Here is a 19903-nt window from a genome sequence, read left to right as displayed (position 1 = left end):
ACATCCCAGGTGTTCTGACTAGGTGTCGAACCAGTCAGCAGGGATGGTACCTCTCCCCGTTCTCTCATTAACACCAGCTCCTTGACTTTAATTTCCTGCTGACGCGCCAATTCACGGTCCTTTAACTCCCTTTCGGCTCTTCTCTCCTCTGCTTCGAGTTCTCTTGCAGCTCTCCTTTCCTCTGCTTTTTTGTCTTCTAACCTTTCCTGGAGTTCTCTTTCCACTCTCCTTTCCTCTGTTTTTTTCTCTTCTAACCTTTCCTGGAGTTCTCTTTCCACTCTCCTTTCCTCTGTTTTTTTCTCTTCTAACCTTTCCTGGAGTTCTCTTTCCACTCTCCTTTCCTCTGGTTTTTTTCTCTTCTAACCTTTCCTGGAGTTCTCTTTCCACTCTCCTTTCCTCTGTTTTTATCTCTTCTAACCTTTCCTGGAGTTCTCGTTCCTGTGCTTTCTCCCTTTCCTGGCTCTGTAATTGCATCTCCAGTTTCCGGAGCTCCACATTTTCTTGCTCTTCTGTTAACCAATCCCAGGCTACCTCTTCCCATGCTTCTAATCCCACCATAGATTATATCACCACTGTCTGCAACTCTGCCTTCTTCATATTAGTTCGGACCTCCAAGCTGAAATGTTTGGCCAATTTCGAGAGGTCCGATTTTACTAACGCTCTGAACTGTGCTTCACTAGGGGTCACTGTAAACTTCTCTGCATCAAACTCCATAGTGACTACTGGTAACACCTGTTAACCTTCACACAATAAATTTTTAACAAACAAAAAAATATTATTATTATTATTATTTTTTGTTGTTTGTTTTTGGAAAAAAATTGGGAATGTTGGAAAAAGTTCCTAATTTGGGAATTCTGGGAATGTTAGGGAATTCTTTCCCGGACTAAATTTAGGAATTTTTAGATCCCGGACGCAGACCCATTTGCGAGCCCACGAATATCAATTGGACGAGCCCCAAATTTCTGTTACGGGGTCCCCCCCTTACCTCTGGTCTCGGTGGACCTCCGAACCCCGAGAGGGTCCCCGGCAGAAAGATGTGTTATCCTTGTGTTACGTGGTCCTCCTGGTGACTACCTGGTCTCGGTGACCCCCGGACCGTGAGAGGAACTCCGCCAGAAAGATCTATTATGTATGCGCTTTCGTAACGCAATCAATATGAATTCCAATCAAGAAAAAACCCCACACCAAGAATCCGGAATCATCAATGATATATTCCCCGAGCAATCAACCATCAACAATCAGCAATCAATATTACCAAGATGTAAACTCATCTACATTAACTCTAAGATGGCCATCTTATACATTCCTCACGTGAGCCCCACTCCCGACTCCCTCCGTGGTCAATGTCTCTCACAATGTCTCCGTACTCCTGTAGTTCGATCTCCGCACGTGGGCGGTTGAACGGATCCTTCCTGACGTGCTTCCACCGGGCACGTCCCGTACCGGGAACAACGGCTGCAGCGCACACCTACTGGCCAAGCAAAGCGGGTAAAGCAAAGCGGGCAAAGCAACACGCGGCTTGCCCAGCGCGCGAGGCCCAACGTGCGACCCGTACGCGGCCTTGTAGACGGTGAGGCGAACTGTGCCGGATGCTTGGTTCCGTGCACGAACCCACAGTGACTTGACGTGTCAAAGGGTAGTTACACGTCCCGGTAACTCCTCTCGCCAGACGGGCTTTTAAACGCCGATTCTGTTACGTTGCTCAATAGCGATACCGCTCGCGTCCGAGCTCGGCGAGGAAGAAGAAGAATCGTCGCTTCTCCAGGACCTCGTGTCTTTTTTCCTTCCGTTTCCGGTCTCCTTTTTCCCAGAAGGGCTCCTGACCCTTTAATCACAACAACCTTTAATCGACTACACATTGATAAGCAAAGACCTGAATAGTAATTCACATACATTCACATAAATATGTAACACTCCCCCCCCCTTCAAGAAAGAGTTTGAACCCAGCGAAAACTTTCTTTGCCGGCCAACTTGGATAAACAAACCAGATAACTCACCCCCCCCCCCCAACTCATCAGTTCCCCCCGGGCACAGTCATCACTTAAAAATAAAGCAACAAATTTCACACAATCCCCTAGATTAATTCCCTCTGGACCAAGCGGCAACCACTTCTAGTTTCTCTTGAATGATGGTTAAGAGGTGGTGACCAAAGCCCCCAAATTTAAACCTCTCTCTAGCACTTTTTCGGGAGGCCCAGCGGAGTATTCCCTACATGGACGCCTTCAGGAATGTGGAGTTCACGGTTAGTCCGGGGAGGAAAGTTCATTACATGGACGCCTTTAAGAACGTGGAGTTCACGGTTAGTCCGTGCAGGAAAGTTCACTACCTGGACGCCTTTAAGAACGTGGCGTTCACAGTTAGTCCGTGTAGGAGCCCCGGCCGTGGGGGCTCCCCCGTATATAGTGCTTCAACTTCTCCAGACTCCTAACAGTTACGGTGGGACCCCTTGTCCCAGCCGTTACCTGACTGGCGGTCTCCTTCTCGGCCAGTGCTCCGACCTTCATTCTTTCGGGAGGTGCCGTAACTCTGGGAGCCTCCATAGTAATATCGGCTGCTGCCAACCCCAAAACTACTGCCAAGTTGTCCTCTTCTGTAGACCTCTCGACGCCTACGAAAGGCCTTCCCTACTGTTATGGTCCGACCCTCCAAATCCTTACCATTCCAATTCTTCTCTGCCTCCCTGGCGTCTCTTGTGCTTGCAAACGTGACAAAGCCGAACCCTCTTGACCGTTGCGTTTCCCTGTCTTTTACCACCCGCACTTCCACCAGCAGCCCATATCTGTTGAAGACAGAGGTCAGAACTTCTTCCTCTGTGTTGAAGTTCAGTCCCCCTACAAATAACTTGGAACTTTTGTCGCCATCCCGAGCTGGTGGGGTGTTATTTTCCCTGCTGTGCTCTTTACCAACCCTCGGGTTACCATAACTTTGCCCCCCGGCCAAATCATTCCCAATAATCACAGATACTCCCTCTACAGGAAGCGTGGCTTGTAAACCGACGGTGACCGGTCCTGACACCAAATCGGATTCCAAATGGATGACATGAAGTGGGGCACTAACACAGCCACCGATCCCTTGTAACCGAACACTATCACCAGTTGCGGTACTCTTTGACAATGGCAAAATGCCTTCAAGCATTAAGGATTGATGGGCTCCTGTGTCCCTCAAAACCCTAACCGGTCTTGGGTTAGTCAAGTCTCCCTTGAGTGAGACCAACCCCTCATAAATAAATGGTTGGTAACTCTTCTGTGGGCGATTTCTTACGTTTGCCATCGCATTCGGAGTTGTACCAGTCGGACTCCGCTCTGGGTTGTCCCTTTTCATGAGGTAACAACTGGACATCAAGTGTCCAGGTTTTTTGCAAAAGGCGCAAGTAGGCCCGGAGGAAAAACTCGTGGTCTGCCTCGGGCCCCCCAGGAAATAAGTTTGTCTTGGGCCCGTAGCCCCCTGATTTCGAACAGTTCGGGTATCAGCGTTGTCGCCATATTCATCTCGAGGCCGCCGCCATGTATTGTCGTTCTCCGCACCTGCTGGTCCACACCTCCCCTGCGGAGATCTAGGCGAGGAGTTAGGTTCGTGGACCCCTATCCGGTGTGTTAAGGCATAATCATCTGCCATGGTGGCTGCGTCCCACAACTTTGGTACTTTCTTTTCCTGCAGGTACACTTTGATGTCCTCGTGGACACACTGTTGAAATTCCTCCACCAGGATCAAGTCACGCAATGTTTCGAAGTCTTTCCCGACTCCTTTTGACTCACACCACCGATCAAACATGTTTTCTTTCACTCTGGCAAACTCCACATGGGTCTCACTCTCCCTCTTCCTGGCATTCCTGAATTTTTGCCGGTAAGCTTCAGGAACCAACTCGTAGGCTTTGAGGATGTGCTTCTTCAATACCTCATAATCTGCACATTGGTCCATTGGTAGCGCCGAATAAATCTCTTGAGCTTTTCCCACCAGCACACTTTGCACTAGTATGGTCCAGGCCTCCTCCGGCCAGTTTAACTGTCGAGCCACTTTCTCAAAGTGTGGAAAAAATTTCGCGACTTCCTTTTCACTGAAGGGTGGAACCAGCCTCACATGTCTGCCCACATCCCAGGTGTTCTGGCTAGGTGTCGACCCCGTCAGCAAGGGTGGTACCTCTCCCCGTTCTCTCATTAACTCCAGCTCCTTGAATTTAATTTCCTGCTGAAGCTCCATGTCACGTTCCTTTAATTCCCTTTCCGCTTTTCTCTCCTCTGCTTCGAGGTCCCTTGCAGCTCTCCTCTCCTCTGCTTTTCTCCCTTCTAACCTTTCCTGGAGTTCTCGTTCCACTCTCCTTTCCTCTGCTTGTTTCTCTTCTCTCCTCTCTTCTGCTTTCCTTTCTTCTTCTGCTCTTTCCTTTTCTGCTTTCCTTTCTTCTTCTGCTCTTTCCTTTTCTGCTTTCCTTTCTTCTTCTGCTAACCTTTCCTGGAGTTCTCGTTCCACTCTCCTTTCCTCTGCTTGTTTCTCTTCTCTCCTCTCTTCTGCTTTCCTTTCTTTTTCTTTTAACCTTTCCTGGAGTTCTCTTTCCACTCTCCTTTCCTCTGCTTGTTTCTCTTCTCTCCTCTCTTCTGCTTTCCTTTCTTCTTCTGCTCTTTCCTTTTCTGCTTTCCTTTCTTCTTCTGCTCTTTCCTTTTCTGCGTTCCTTTCTTCTTCTGCTCTTTCCTTTTCTGCTTTCCTTTCTTCTTCTTTGATCCGTTCCTGGCTCCGTAATTGCAACTCCAGTTTCCGGAGCTCAACGTCTTCTGGTTCTTCGGGTAGCCACTCCCAGGCTAACTCGTCCCATGTTCCTAATCCCACCATAGATTGTATCACCGTGGTCTGCAACTCTGCCTTCCTCAAATTAGTTCGGACCTCCAAGTTAAAATGTTTGGCCAATTTCAAGAGGTCCGCTTTTAGTAACGCTCGGAACTGTGCCTCACTAGGTGTTACCGCAAAGTTCTGTGCAACAAACGCCATGGTGACTATCGTTAACACCTGTTAACCTTCCCCCAAGACTTTACCACAATTTCTCAAAAATTTACCAATTAATAATTAATTAATAAATTTTAATTAATAAAAACTATTATTTTATTATGTTATACAATTTTAAATCCCGGACGTAGACCCAATTGCGAATCCGCAAATCGTAATTTGGACGAGCCCCCAATTCTGTTACGTGGTCCTCCTGGTGACTACCTGGTCTCGGTGACCCCCGAACCGTGAGAGGAACTCCGCCAGAAAGATCTATTATGTATGCGCTTTCGTAACGCAATCAATATGAATTCCAATCAAGAAAAAACCCCACACCAAGAATCTGGAATCATCAATGATATATTCCCCGAGCAATCAACCATCAACAATCAGCAATCAATATTACCAAGATGTAAACTCATCTACATTAACTCTAAGATGGCCATCTTATACATTCCTCACGTGAGCCCCACTCCTGACTCCCTCCGTGGTCAATGTCTCTCACAATGTCTCCGTACTCCTGTAGTTCGATCTCCGCACGTGGGCGGTTGAACGGATCCTTCCTGACGTGCTTCCACCAGGCACGTCCCGTACCGGGAACAACGGCTGCAGCGCACACCTCCTGGCCAAGCAAAGCGGGTAAAGCAAAGCGGGCAAAGCAACACGCGGCTTGCCCAGCGCGCGAGGCCCAACGTGCGACCCGTACGCGGCCTTGTAGACGGTGAGGCGAACTGTGCCGGACGCTTGGTTCCGTGCACGAACCCACAGTGACTTGACATGTCAAAGGGTAGTTACACGTCCCGGTAACTCCTCTCGCCAGATGGGCTTTTAAATGCCGATTCTGTTACGTTGCTCAATAGCGATACCGCTCGCGTCCGAGCTCGGCGAGGAAGAAGAAGAATCGTCGCTTCTCCAGGATCTCGTGTCTTTTTTCCTTCCGTTTCCGGTCTCCTTTTTCCCAGAAGGGCTCCTGACCCTTTAATCCCAACAACCTTTAATCGACTACACATTGATAAGCAAAGACCTGAATAGTAATTCACATACATTCACATAAATATGTAACACTTGGTTGAAATCCAGCAAATAATGAAACCCTCAATGGAACCAGCAAATGAAACGGTCAAATCAATAATGCAACCACACCAGGTTATAAACAAACAATAATATATTATAAATCACACACAAAGAACCATACAACAATGGGGGCAATCACCCCTACTTTCAAATCTTACGATGATCCTTGTCAAGCCCCTTAACCCCACACTCACAGCACCTCCCCAATGTCTCTGCACCCCTCCAAGGCGAAGTCCCAATGTCTCTGTGCGCTCCCGCGATCGGGGAGTCAAGGCCCGATGGTCAATTGAGGCGTAAGTGAGCGAGACGACCCCGAGGTCACGTTGTTCAGCACCCAGCAACACAGCGGTTGAAAGACCTCACAAACCTCACAAAGACGCGCTCCGACGTACACGTTGCGGTTCAATCCGCGAGCCTCCGTATAATTCTCATGTGCCCCTTTCTGGCACAGCCGTCCCCGGCAAACCACCGGGGAATAATGCCCAGCCGACACGACAAAAACCTGTTCACTGCAGGTTGCTCGCGTGGCGAAGATGGCGGACGGCTTTCACTCCAACCCGGGCTTTGAGGCCCGGATCCTCCGGAACCTCAATGAGAATACCTGACGACACAGGCTCCACGCACTCCGGCGATATTTCTTATCGCCGGACGATATTTCTTATCGCCCGAACTTCCCTTCAAGGATGCAAAGTTCACTCGCACTGTACGTCAAACGCTCGGTCCGGAGCTTCCACAACCACGTCTCTTTTCGATCTCCTCCCGCCTCTTCTTCTTCGCTCCACCTCTTCCAGTCACGACCCGGATTTCCGGCCACATTTTACCAGGAGCGCTTTTAAATCTTTTAACCACCACAACCCTTTCACTTAAGTCACAATAAGCATAATATCTAGAACCAACAATGATAACAACCATAACGAGGGCCGAATCCGTAACAATATTCACTAATAAAATATGTTATTTAATGTTCCCAATTATGAATATCGATGATTGATCGATCCCCTTACCAGTCTCGTATTCAATCCTCTGTTTTGTGATTATTGTGTCATCTGATGGTAGATAAACCATATTCGCTTTTCTGCATTTTATGTACTAAAATCACTTCTTACCTTCTTTCAATTAACCGACTGTTTAAATCATTGTTCTTGGTCAGTGTTTCGCCACTTAAACGAATTAAACCGATTTTCGCCTCCTGTATGTGAATTATCGTCATGACCTGGGCCACCAGAGGTGGATTGAGGTTGTTTTCACACCTGTATGTCTGTCTGTCTGTCTGTCTGTTGTCTGGCTGTTTTGCATGTTTGTCTGTCTGTCTGCATGTTTGTCTGTCTGTATCTGTCTCTATTTGTCTGTCTGTCTGCTGTCTGGCTGTTTTGCATGTTTGTCTGTCTGTCTGCATGTTTGTCAGTCTGTCTGTTTGTCTGTCTGTGTCTGTCTCTATTTCTCTGTTTGTGTCTGTGTCTGTCTCTATTTGTCTGTCTGTGTGTCTGTCAATATGTCTGAATGTTTGTCAGTCTGTCTTTTTGTTTGTCTGTTTGTCAGTCTGTCTGTTTGTCTGTCTGTGTCTCTCTGTCTGTCTATCTGTTGTCTATCAGTCTGCCTGTTTATCTGGTTGTCTCTGTCTGTGTCTGTCTGTTTGTGTGTCTGCCTGTTTATCTGGTTGTCTCTGTCTATATCTGTCTGTTTGTGTGTCTGTCTGTTTGTCTGTCTATCTGTGTCTGGCTTTTGTCTGCCTCTCTGTCTGTATGTCTGCATATTTGTCTGTCTGTCTGTCTTTCTGTGTCTGTCAGCTTATCTGTCTGTCTGTTTGTGCGTCTGTCTGTCTGTCTGTCTCTCTGTCTGTATGCCTGCATGTTTGTCTGTCTTTCTGTGTGTCTGTCTGTCTGTTTATGTGTCTGTATGTCTGTTTGTGTGTCTCTGTGTCTGTCTGCTTGTGTGTCTGTCTCTCTGTCTGTCTATGTCTGTCTGTTTGTCTGCCTCTGTCTGTTTGTCTGTATGCATGTCTGTCTGCTCGTCTGTCTGTTTGTCTCTGTGTCTGTTTGTTTGTTTTGTCTGCCTGTTTGTGTGTCTGTCTGTTGATGAACAGGATATCTCCAAAGGTTGAGGACAGATTCGGACGAAATTTGGTGGAGAGGTTGGATGTGTGGCAAGGAAGAATTGATTCGATTTTGCTGAATATTCGAATCCGGATCCAGGTCAGAGAATTTTAAAAAGCGATTCTAGAGCACCATTGCGTGATCAGTGTAAAAACGATATATAGCATGAATGGCATGATGTTTCAAAAAGTTGTGGATGACATGACAAAACTAGACGAATGAGTTGGGTAAGTGACAAGAACAAACGATGTAGCGATTGGTTCAGGTACAAATCCAGATCTGGACTATCACTGGGATACAAAACATAAACTGTTCAGCCTGGCAGAGGTACTACCGAATGACGTTATAGTTTTGTATGCAGCAGGTGTCTACATATTCGGTGTACTGTACGGTATTGCTCCGAGGAATGATGCTGTGCTGATAATGCGGTGCCCACTGTACGTTTGAGCAGGAATTTGTAATTTGTTCAGGGTGCCGGCGATAGCTCGCCTCCTATTCGCCAAGGACAGAGTGGCATATTTAACGTCCACAAACTAATGCCGGGACATGGGACACCCAGCTTAACGTCCATCAGGGGGATGTTGCCCACACTGTTGCGAACCATTACCAGGTTTATGTTAGGAGAGCATATAGTCTAGTAGGAAGACTAGGTCCCCCTGCACCCCCCGGGGATATACTTCTAATCAGTGTTTCTAGATTGGAAAAAATGTGTAGAAAATGACTAGCTATGGCCCCAAGCTGAAAAAATGTCCCACATACCATTTTTATGCAAATTACTGCTGCCATTATCAAAAAAAGACTAGGTCCCCCTGCACCCCCGGAGATATACTTCTAATCAGTGTTTCTAGATTGGAATAAATGTGTAGAAAATGACTAGCTATGGCCCCAAGCTGAAAAAATGTCCCACATACCATTTTTATGCAAATTACTGCTGCCATTATCAAAAAAAGACTAGGTCCCCCTGCACCCCCCGGAGATATACTGAAACTGGCAGTGACTGGTGATTGAAATGCGGTGCCTTTTTGTGTTTCAGGTCGAGGTACGTGAACTCCCCACGATCTACAGCAACCAGGAAGAGACTGATACCAGGGTGGTTCTGTACCTCCATCATGCTGCTACCATCGGATACAAGAACGCTGTAGTCAGAACACCGGACACAGACATCCTCCTGATCCTGCTCCACCATGCCCACAACATCAAGCTGACGGTGTACCTGGATACAGGGTCAGGGAAGCATCGCCAACTTGTCAACGTCTCTGAGCTGGCAGAATCCCTGGGAGAGGACTACTGTGCCACTCTCCTGGGGTACTATGTGTTCAGCGGAGAAGACTGCACCAGTGCCTTCAAAGGGAAGGGAAAAGTCGGGCCCTTGAAAAAGCTGGAGAAGAATCCCAGGTTTCACAGGGCATTCGGTGAATTTCACAGGGTATTTAGAAAAATAAAACTTTGTGTTAACGTCTGTGTAGACGGACCTTAATATGAGTCTATTATTTCGTAAAACTGTGATTATTTTGTAAATAAAGCACTAATTAGCATACTAGTATACCATAGACACATGTAATCATGTTATGAATAGTTCTATCATGATCTATGCCCTTCAAAACATGGGTCTAGACACCTTCATTTTTCAATTATCTGCAATATTGGCTGAGATATGTCAAAAATCGTTTTTTTGATAATGGCAGCAGTAATTTGCATAAAAATGGTATGTGGGACATTTATTCAGCTTGGGGCCATAGCTAGTCATTTTCTACACATTTTTTCCAATCTAGAAACACTGATTAGAAGTATATCTCCGGGGGGTGCAGGGGGACCTAGTCTTTTTTTGATAATGGCAGCAGTAATTTGCATAAAAATGGTATGTGGGACATTTTTTCAGCTTGGGGCCATAGCTAGTCATTTTCTACACATTTTTTCCAATCTAGAAACACTGATTAGAAGTATATCTCCGGGGGGTGCAGGGGGACCTAGTCTTCCTACTAGACTAATAGATTTGAACCCAGCCTAGAAGCAAGTGTGCATACCTGTACGATCTACATCGGCTATCCTACCACCCTCTCCTCTATGTTCAACTCGTGTTTTCAAATCTTTATCCCGTCCCTTGCGCAGCAGAAGATGGGGTTTTGCAATCACTTGTGTGTGTGTGTGTGTGTGTGTGTATGTGTGTGTGTGTGTGTGTGTGTGTGTGTGTGTGTGTGTGTGTGTGTGTGTGTGTGTGTGTGTGTGTGTGTGTGTGTGTGTGTGTGTGTATGTGTGTGTGAATAAAAGAGAGAGATAGAATTGTGAGGAACAGAAATGAAAAAACGAGATGTGTGTGTGTGTGTGTGTGTGTGTGTGTGTGTGTGTGTGTGTGTGTGTGTGTGTGTGTGTGTGTGTGTGTGTGTGTGTGTGTGAATAAAAGAGAGAGATAGAATTGTGAGGAACAGAAATGAAAAAACGAGATATGTGTGTTTGTGTGTGTGTGTGTGTGTGTGTGTGTGTGTGTGTGTGTGTGTCAGTCTGTCTGGGCCGTAACCTTTTTTTTAAATCATTTTTAGCTATTGTCATCAAATTTTTACCAAAGCTTTATGATAATACGAAGAAGGGAAATTAATAACTGTGTCAAAAGGTTAAAGGTCAACATCACCTAAAATCATACATTTTCATCCAATTGACCTTTTTTTTTTTTCTTTTTTTTTTGTATACAAGATCGAGGCTCGTGAAAGAGCTAACATTAATCACACAAAAAGACAAACCGACACACAAAACACAAAAAACAAGGGGAGCGGTAGACAAGATGGGGAGAGAGGGGGAAGGACACAAAAGAGAGGGGGAAGGACACAAACACAACATTTGAGAGCAGGGACATCGGGAGGACTTGGGGGGAGGTGGGAGAGGATTAAAACATATGAACACTGCAAGGACTCTGGGGTGAATTACCGGGGGTAGAAAAGATCAAGGTTTTCGATGGGGGAAGATAAGAGATGGTGGTGAACAGCTGTTTTAAAGACCTGGAGGGAGGAGTGGGATTGAAGGGAGTGGGGGAGTTTGTTCCAGAGGCGGGAGAAAAGGGGAATGAAAGAGTGAAGGTGAGCAGAGAGCCTAGACTTTGGCAGTTTAACCAGAAGAGGGTTGCAGGCAGATCTTGTGCGACCTGAAGGAATATTGGGGGGACAGAGCACAGAGAGAGCTGGGGGAGCAAGGCCGGAGAGGAGTCGGTAGAAGACAGAAAGACCACCAACCTGCCTGCGGTGAGTGAGTGAAAGGCCCTCGGCGTTGACTACATCGCAGGAGATTCCAATGATTCTGAAAGCTTTGGCCTCAACAGCGTAAAGCCGAGCAAGGTGTGAGGCAGGAGCACCAGCCCAGAGGGGTGAACAGTATTCCATTGAGCTGCGGATGAAAGCCTTGTATGTGGTGAGGAGCTCAGGTCGACCTGAAATTTAAATTTACCATTTGAGTTTTGTCATCAAATTTTCAACAAGGCTTTATTATGGGAATATGGAAAAGACAAGTTAATAATTTTGTCAAAAGGTTAAAAGACAGCATCACCTAAAATTATCAATTTTCATCCAATTGACCTGAAATTAAAATTTACCATTTGAGTTTTGTCATCAAATTTTCAACAAAGCTTTATTATGGGAATTAGCGTGACTCGGCGCGCTCCGCATGCCTCACCACACGTCGTTTCAGAGGGATAGGCATCTTTGACCATTTCGGTGTATTTTGGGTCTTCAGGGTGTTTTGGGTCTTCAAGGTGTTTTGGGTCTTTGGGGTCTTTTGGGTATTCAAGGTGTTTTGGGTCTTCAAGGTGTTTTGGGTCTTTGGGGTCTTTTGGGTCTTCGGGTCCATTTGGGTCTTCAGGGTCTTTTGGATCCTTTGGCCCTTTAAGGCTCTTTGTGGTCTTCAGGTTGTTTTGGGTCTTTGTGCTGTTTTGGGTCTTCAGGGTGTTATGAGTCTTTGGGGTCTTTTGTGTCTTCAGGGAATTTTGGGTCTTCATGGTATTTTGTGTCTTCCAGGTCTTTTGGGCCTTTGGGGGACTTTTGGGTCGTTGGGGTCTTTTGGGTCTTTGGAGTGTTTTGAGTCTTTGGGGTGTTTTGGGTCTTCGGGGTGTTTTGGGTCTTCAGGGTGTGTTGGGTCTTCAGGGTGTTTTCTGTCTTCGGGCCATTTGGGTCTTCAGAGTCTTTTGGATCCTCAGAGCCTTTAAGGGTATTTTGGGTCTTTCAGGTGTTTCACATCTTTTGGGTCCTCAGGGTATTTTGGGTCTTCAGGGTATTTTGGGTCTAAAGGGTATTTTGGGTCTAAAGGGTATTTTGGGTCTAAAGGGTATTTGGGGTCTTCAGGATGTGTTAGGTCTTCAGGGTGTTTTGGGTCTTCTGGGTGTTTTGGGTCTTCTGGGTGTTTTGGGTCTTCAGGGTCTTTTGGGTCTTCAGGGTCTTTTGGGTCTTCAGGGTGTTTTTGTTCTTCAGGATATTTTGGGTCTTTTGGTCTTCAGTGTCTTTGGGGTCTTTGGGGTGGTTTGGGTATTTGGGGTCTTTTGGGTCTTCAGGGCCATTTGGGTCTTCAGGTGTTTGGGTCTTCAAGGTGTTTTGGGTCTTTGGGGTCTTTTGGGTCTTCAAGGTGTTTTGGGTCTTCAAGGTGTTTTGGGTCTTCAGGATCTTTTGGATCCTTTGGCCCTTTAAGGGTATTTTGGATCTTTTGGGTCTTTGGCGTATTTGGGGTCTTCGGGGTCTTTAAGGGTCTTTGTGGTCTTCAGGTTGTTTTGGGTCTTTGTGCTGTTTTGGGTCTTTGGGGTCTTTTGGGTCTTTGGGGTCTTTTGGGTCTTCAGGGTATTTTGGGTCTTCATGGTATTTTGGGTCTCCCAGGTCTTTTGGGCCTTCGGGGTCTTTTGCGTCTTTTGGGTCATTGGGGTCTTTTGGGTCTTTGGAGTGTTTTGGGTCTTTGGGGTGGTTTGGGTCTTCGGGGTGCTTTGGGTCTTCAGGGTCTTTTGGGTCTTCAGGGTGTTTTTGTTCTTCAGGGTCTTTTGGGTCTTTTTGATCTTCAGGGTCTTTGGGGGTCTTTGGGATATTTTGGGTCTTTAAGAATCTTTTGCGTCTTCAGGGTGTTTTGGGTCTTTGGGGTATTTTGGGTATTTTGGGTCTTCAGGGTATTTTGGGTCTTCAGGGTATTTTGGGTCTAAAGGGTCTTTAAGGGTATTTGGGGTCTTCAGGATGTGTCAGGTCTTCAGGGTGTTTTGGGTCTTCTGGGTGTTTTGGGTCTTCAGTGTCTTTTGGGTCTTCAGGGTGTTTTTGTTCTTCAGGGTCTTTTGGGTCTTTTTGGTCTTCAGGGTCTTTGGGGGTCTTTGGGATATTTTGGGTCTTTAAGAATCTTTTGCGTCTTCAGGGTGTTTTGGGTCTTTGGGGTATTTTGGGTCTTTTGGGTCTTCAGGGTATTTTGGGTCTTCAGGGTATTTTGGGTCTAAAGGGTATTTTGGGTCTAAAGGGTCTTTAAGGGTATTTGGGGTCTTCAGGATGTGTTAGGTCTTCAGGGTGTTTTGGGTCTTTTGGGTGTTTTGGGTCTTTTGGGTCTTCAGGGTGTTTTTGTTCTTCCGGGTCTTTTGGGTCTTTTTGGTCTTTGGGGGTCTTTGGGGTATTTTGGGTCTTTAAGAATCTTTTGCGTCTTCAGGGTGTTTTGGGTCTTTGGGGTATTTTGGGTCTTTTGGGTCTTCAGGGTGTTTTGGGTCTTTGGGGTCTTTTGGGTCTTCAGGGCCATTTGGGTCTTCAGGGTCTTTTGGGTCTTCAGGGCCATTTGAGTATTCAGGGTCTTTTGGGTCTTCAGGGCCATTTGGGTCTTCAGGGTCTTTTGGATCCTCTGGGCCTTTAAGGGTATTTTGGGTCTTTGGGGTGTCTTAGGTCTTCAGGGACTTTGGGGTTTTCTGGGTCTTTCAGGGTCTTTGTAGTCTTCAGGGTGTTTTGAGTTTTCGGGATGTTTTGGGTCTTCGGGGTGTTTTGGGTCTTCGGGTGTTTTGGGTATTCAGGGTCATTTGGGTCTTCCAGGTCTTTTGGGTATTCGGGGTCTTTTTGGTCTTCAGGGTCTTTTGGGTCTTCGGGTGTATTTTGGGTCTTTGGGGTGTTTTGGGTCTTCGGGGTGTTTTGGATCTTCAGGGTGTTTTGGGTCTTCGGGGTTTTTTGGGTCTTCGGGATATTTTGGGTCTTTGGGGCCATTTGAGTCTTCGGGGCCATTTGGGTCTTTGGGGTGTTTTGGGTATTCAGGGTCTTTTGGGTCTTCAGGGTCTTTTTGGGTCTTCGGGGTATTTTGGGTCTTCGGGGTGTTTTGGGTCTTCGGGGTGTTTTGGGTCTTCGGGGTCTTTTGGGTCTTCGGGATCTTTTGGGTCTTCGAGGCCATTTGGGTCTTCGGGGCCATTCGGGTCTTCCGGGTCTTTGGGGTATTTTGGGTCTTTGGGGTGTTTTGGGTCTTCTGGGTGTTTTGGGTCTTCGGTGTGTTTTGGGTCTTCGGGGTGTTTTGGGTCTTCGGGGTGTTTTGGGTCTTCAAGGTGTTTTGGGTCTTCAAGGTGTTTTGGGTCTTCGGGGTATTTTGGGTCTTCGGTGTCTTTTGGGTCTTCAGGGTCTTCGGTGTTCTCAGGGTCTTCGGTGTCTTCAGGGGCTTTTGGGTCATAAGGGTCTTTTAGTATTCTGGGTCTTTAAGGATCTTTGGGTCTTTTTGGGTTGTAAACGTATATATCACCAATCAAACGCTAGAAGGTGATTGTTTTTTTTTTAGATCAAAAGGTCAATGTTGCGTAAAATCACCAATTTTGACCCAATTGACGTCAAATTTAACGAATTTGCATATCGGGTCACTATATTTGTTTACCAATCAAAAGCTACAAGCCCAATTTTTAAGGCGTAGCCCATCGGGCAGGGCCATCTAACATAGTGTTTGTCCATCTGTATGGATGTATGTATGTATGTATGTATGTATGTATGTATGTATGTATGTATGTATGTATGTATGTATGTATGTATGTATGTATGTATGTATGTATGTATGTCCCCTCAAACGTATACCAGTGCTGAGAATCTGGTCACATGACAGGGTGATGTGATTACGTCTGATGTCATTACGGCGGTGCAGCGGCTGCCTCTCCACACACTGACATGAATGGCCGATGTGTTCTGCCGTTCAGGCCGAACATATCGTCGAACCTGTCATATATCACAATCGCCATGCTCTACATTTACGTTTTTCATTCAGTGTGAAACAAACAAACCGATTGTTAAAATGACCATCAAATATCGAAAGCATCGGCGTTACGGCTCTTCCAACAATACGGTACCTATAGATAGGCCTTAGGCTTAATGCCTCACCTTCGGACCGCTTCGGATAAATTAAGCCTAGGTTTCTTAATACAGTCGTGTATCTTTTTAGTACTATCGTTTTCGTATTAATTATCATAATAATAATATAGTAAATATAACCATAACACTTTAATCCCAATGTCGTGACTGCAAAATTAATGGATTGAAGCGGTGTATGGTTCATGAATCAATGATGAGCGGTGTTCGGCACTAATATTAATAACCGCAGAAATAAGGAATTAGCTTGGTTTTTTGAGAGTAATATCATTTTCGAAATAATGATAATGTAACGTTAATATTATAGTAAATCTAATCATAACACTAATCCCTTCGTAGTGACTGCAAACTGACTGGAAGTTAAAATATATCATGTTCTACATATTAAAGAAGCGGCAGTTTTGTGTCCGTTATGTCATTACGTCTACTAGGGCATGCCCGTACTATATATATATCTAAAATTATATCCCCCCCCCCTCTATTTACATGAAATGGTTTGGTCCATTCGCAAAGCCAAAGCGAACGGCTTGCGAGTACGGTGACAATCCCCCCCCTCTATTTACATGAAATGGTTTGGTCCATTCGCAAAGCCAAAGCGAACGGCTTGCGAGTACGGTGACAATCCCCCCCCCCCTCTACTTACATGAAATGGTTTGGTCCATTCGCAAAGCCAAAGCGAACGGCTTGCGGAGTTTGGTAAAGAAATCGCCATAGCTCGGTAACTACTTCTCCGATTAATATGAAACCTTGAAAAGGCACATCCTCGGGTCCCCAGCAATATACCTGGCAAGTTTCAAGTATATCGGACCCGTGGTTGTCGAGAAACAGCGGTCACAGACAAACACACACACACACACACACACACACACACACACACACACACACACACACACACACACAGACACACACACAGAGATTACTGGAATTATAGATAGATGATGTCATTACAACGGCTGCTCCACCGACCGACATTTTAATTCACAAGTAGGCCTACATCTGCTCCATACGGGAGCGGCAGAAAGGGTCATTCCTCTTTGGGGTATTGGGTCTTCGGGGTGTTTTCGATTGCAGTCGATCTATGGTCGGGTCTCAAGAACATTGGGTGTGTTCATTTACCAAGTTTCTCGTACAGAGATCGCCAAATGGTTTAAGCATTCGAGCAAGCACTCCATTCAAAACCATTAAGGAACGGCTGACTTGGCAAACGCTGGCTAGCTGCTTGGTAAATGAGCACACCTCAAAACATTGTGGGGCATATAGATTAAAGTAGATCTTTACTTAGTTCTGTAAGTAAAATTTACCTCACGTATGTCGGGATTCCTCCAAATTTCTTTATTTAATGTTATAAACAGCATTAGCGACTGTTTGAAAAGCTAATAATGTGTGTTTGTGGTTTATAATACTTTACAAGCCCGGCTACGCCGCTGTTAGACTTTTGGTCTTGTTTTTAGATGAAAAGGTCAAAGCTGCATAAAATCATCAATTTTCATTTTGTATTTAAAAATAAACTGTTTTCGTTATTTTGAGCATACGGAAGACCCAATTGACAGATGTTCTGTTTTTCGAGTCTGGTGCGGGGACATCCCAATATAGGAAATTTAGTTATTTTATCGTGCATTTTCTTTGTTACCGACCTTCCGACAAATAAACCTGTTATTTTTGTACATTCTAATTCCCGTCTTTGTTCGAGTTTATTTTATTGGCAGGATTTGGGACTGCCAGTGGGATCGACAGGTAAGACCCTTCATCCATTCATCAGCCCTTCTCTTTCTTCCTCCCGCATATAATAAAATGCGCTGTTTGATCATCGCCTCAGAGTAAAAGCTTGCATTGGCTATCCGTTCCTTGGAGAGATTTGTATCGCCAGGCACTCGACAATATGTTCTGCCTGAACGAAATTGGAATTAAAATGGCAGTGTGCGGAGTCAGCCGCCATACCGCCGTAATGACATCAGACGTAATCACATCACCCTGTCATGTGACCAGATCCTCAGCTCTGATTGCTATACGTTTGAGGGGACATACATACATACGGACGGATAAACACTGTTCTAGACGGCTTTGCCCTATGGGCTATGCCCTAAAAAGACGTCTGAATACAATTGGATGTGGAAGGGTTTTGCGTTTTCATATGCTTCCTGGTTTGTTTTGTTTTTAATCCTAACTTGCTGGCAAGTCGCAAAACAAGCACCTCTGAGCCCGGATGCCTGTTTGGTGCATGGCCTCTACACAGCTCAAAATTGTCCCATGACATTTTCCCCCAAGCACACTTCACACTCACTCACAACAGCAGGATGAGAGCATCTCAGCCTAAAGGTCGCACAAGATCTGCCTGCAACCCTCTTCTGGTGAAACTGCCAAAATTAAGACTCACTGCTCACCTTCACTCTTTCATTCCTCTTCTCTCCCGCCGCTGGAACAAACTCCCTCACTCTCTTCAATCCCACTCCTCCCTCCAGGACTTTAAAACAGCTGTTCACCACCATCTCTTATCTTCTCCCATCCAAAACCTTGATCTTTTCTACCCCCGCTAATTTCACCCCAGATCCACTTTTCTGAAATACCGACTTCTTTCCTGGAAGTCCTAGCAGTGTCCATGTGTTTATTTTTCCTCTCCCACCCCACCCCCCCCCCTTCCCACGCCTCCTCCCCCCCCCCTTCCCATGCTTCCTCCCCCCAAGCCCTCTACCTACCACAGATCTCCTGATGTCCCTGCTCTCAAATGTTGTACTTGTGTGCTTCCCCCTCTCTCCCCATCTTGTCTCCCGCACCCCTTATTTCATCTTGTGTGTCCGTTTGTTTTTTGTTGTTTTTTTTGTCATTAATGTTAGCTCTTACACGAGCCTCGATCTTGTATCCAAAAAAAAAAAAAGGATGGAGGGAAATCGTCGTATGCAGGTGCAAGGGCAAAAGGGACATGGCAAGCACGCAGGTGCAATAAAACCAAAACCACTCGACAAAAACAGCCGTCGTGAAAATGACACAGCGATCACCTTGCTAGACATATATGTATTACGTACGCAAATGTGGTGGAATTTTTGACCCCTACCCCCACGTCCCCCGCTGCCCATGTAGTTTCTACTTTGGTAAGAAAGTTTAAAAGACAACGACTCACTGAGCATTATGACGCTTTGCTTCTTTGCCGTCTGCATCTCGTTGCTTTTGCTTTTGCGCATGCAGCGGTGTCGGTCAGGGGCACCGTGGTCCAGGTCGATGGAGTCGCTCCTGAGACCCATGATCGTACGAATCATGAGGACGCAAGCCACGGCCACAGCGATTAGCACGAACACGTACGTGACGACGCAAGAAAATACCAACGCACGGTAGATTCCTTGCTTATCGGACAGACTCATGCAGACGGTGACGTTCGGGCAACCGTCCACCTGTTTGAGCGGGTTCTCTATACCAGTGCCGAAGAGCATGGGCAACCCCGTGAAAAAGGCCAATAACCACACGACGCCGAGCATGACCTTGGTCCGAGCGCCGGACAAGGCTTTGGCGCGAAACGGGTGGCAGATGGCGAGGTAGCGCTCGGCGCTGAAAGTCAGGATGTTCAGCAGGGTCGCGTAGGTGCAGATCTCCCAGAGGAAGTGGTACGTCTTGCACATGCCGTCTCGACCGGAGAATTGATACCAAACGAGCTCGGACAGGTCCATGGGGACGCCCACGAGGAGCACCAGGAGGTCAGACACGGCCAGGCTGATTATGTGGAGACGCACGGCGCGCTGCAGGCAAGACCGCCGCACCTGGACCGCGAGCGCCAGGTACACGGTGATGGAGTTCCCCAAGACCCCGACGGTCAGCAGCACCACGTACAGAGCCGCGAGGACCCCCTTGCCCGCGTGGGTCAGTGTGAAAGGAAGCCCATCGTCGCAATCCATTTGATGGGACTTTGTCGATCTAATCAATTGACATTAGAGCAAGACGTCGATCTGATGAGCAAAAGGGAAAGTGAAATCAGACATCTTCTCGACTGTTCATTAGAAATGAGCAAAAAGGTAAATGAAAAAGTTCAAATTACCAGCAGGTGTCCGGATGAGAACCACGTGAGCATTCTCATCCGTTTTGCCTTTTTGCGCATTAATCGAAACATGGATCCGTCACGGAACCGGCGACGAGACCTTTGAGGAATTGGAACCGAATGGCGGAACGAAACGCACCTTCCTCGGAACAGGAAACGAGGGTTTATTTAATGAATCCGACTTTGAATGGCAGAGTTAAAGTTTAACCGCACTCGGGATCACGACCGAGCTGAGCAAACAACAACCTGAGCAGATGCCAGCGGAACTTTTGTAATGCACTTTATGACTTAGCTTGGGTTTTTTACTTCATGGGTTATAAACAAAACTTTATTCATTCAGCGCATGACTAAGAACCGAAACTTTTTATCTCCCTTACCACAGCCGTTCAGAATGTTCTCGGAACGAGATAAAGTTACCAGTTCCCTTACAG

The 19903-nt window shown here is 46.4% G+C and overlaps 1 protein-coding gene and 1 long non-coding RNA gene across 4 annotated transcripts in view; both read right to left on the bottom strand.

Moving 5' to 3' along the window:
• Window positions 1-19661, bottom strand: part of LOC137431459 (G-protein coupled receptor 39) — a 37155-nt gene extending 17494 nt beyond the window's left edge. Inside the window, exons 1-2 of one of the 3 annotated variants that reach the window (XM_068122799.2) lie at window positions 19473-19661; window positions 18567-19383 (exon numbers count right to left, since the gene is read on the bottom strand). In XM_068122799.2, the coding sequence (XP_067978900.1) occupies window positions 18567-19332 (766 nt within the window). In that variant the 5' untranslated portion in view covers window positions 19333-19383; window positions 19473-19661. Of the gene's footprint in view, window positions 1-10131; window positions 10271-18566 lie in introns of those variants that run through there. The other 2 variants (XM_068122800.2, XM_078782035.1) reach the window with 2 other exon arrangements.
• LOC137431458 (uncharacterized) lies at window positions 10272-15976 on the bottom strand. Its single transcript, XR_013624120.1, has 2 exons — window positions 11554-15976; window positions 10272-10793 (listed from the first exon to the last, which is right to left on the bottom strand). It is a non-coding gene; the product is annotated as an uncharacterized LOC137431458 (long non-coding RNA).
• Window positions 19662-19903: the final 242 nt, after the last annotated feature.

Source organism: Myxine glutinosa, chromosome 7 (genome assembly GCF_964187855.1).
Source record: "Myxine glutinosa chromosome 7, kmMyxGlut1.1, whole genome shotgun sequence".
NCBI classification, from domain to species: Eukaryota; Metazoa; Chordata; class Myxini; order Myxiniformes; family Myxinidae; genus Myxine; species Myxine glutinosa.
Note: the sequence above shows the minus strand (reverse complement) of the source record. Positions and strands in the feature narration are given on the sequence as shown.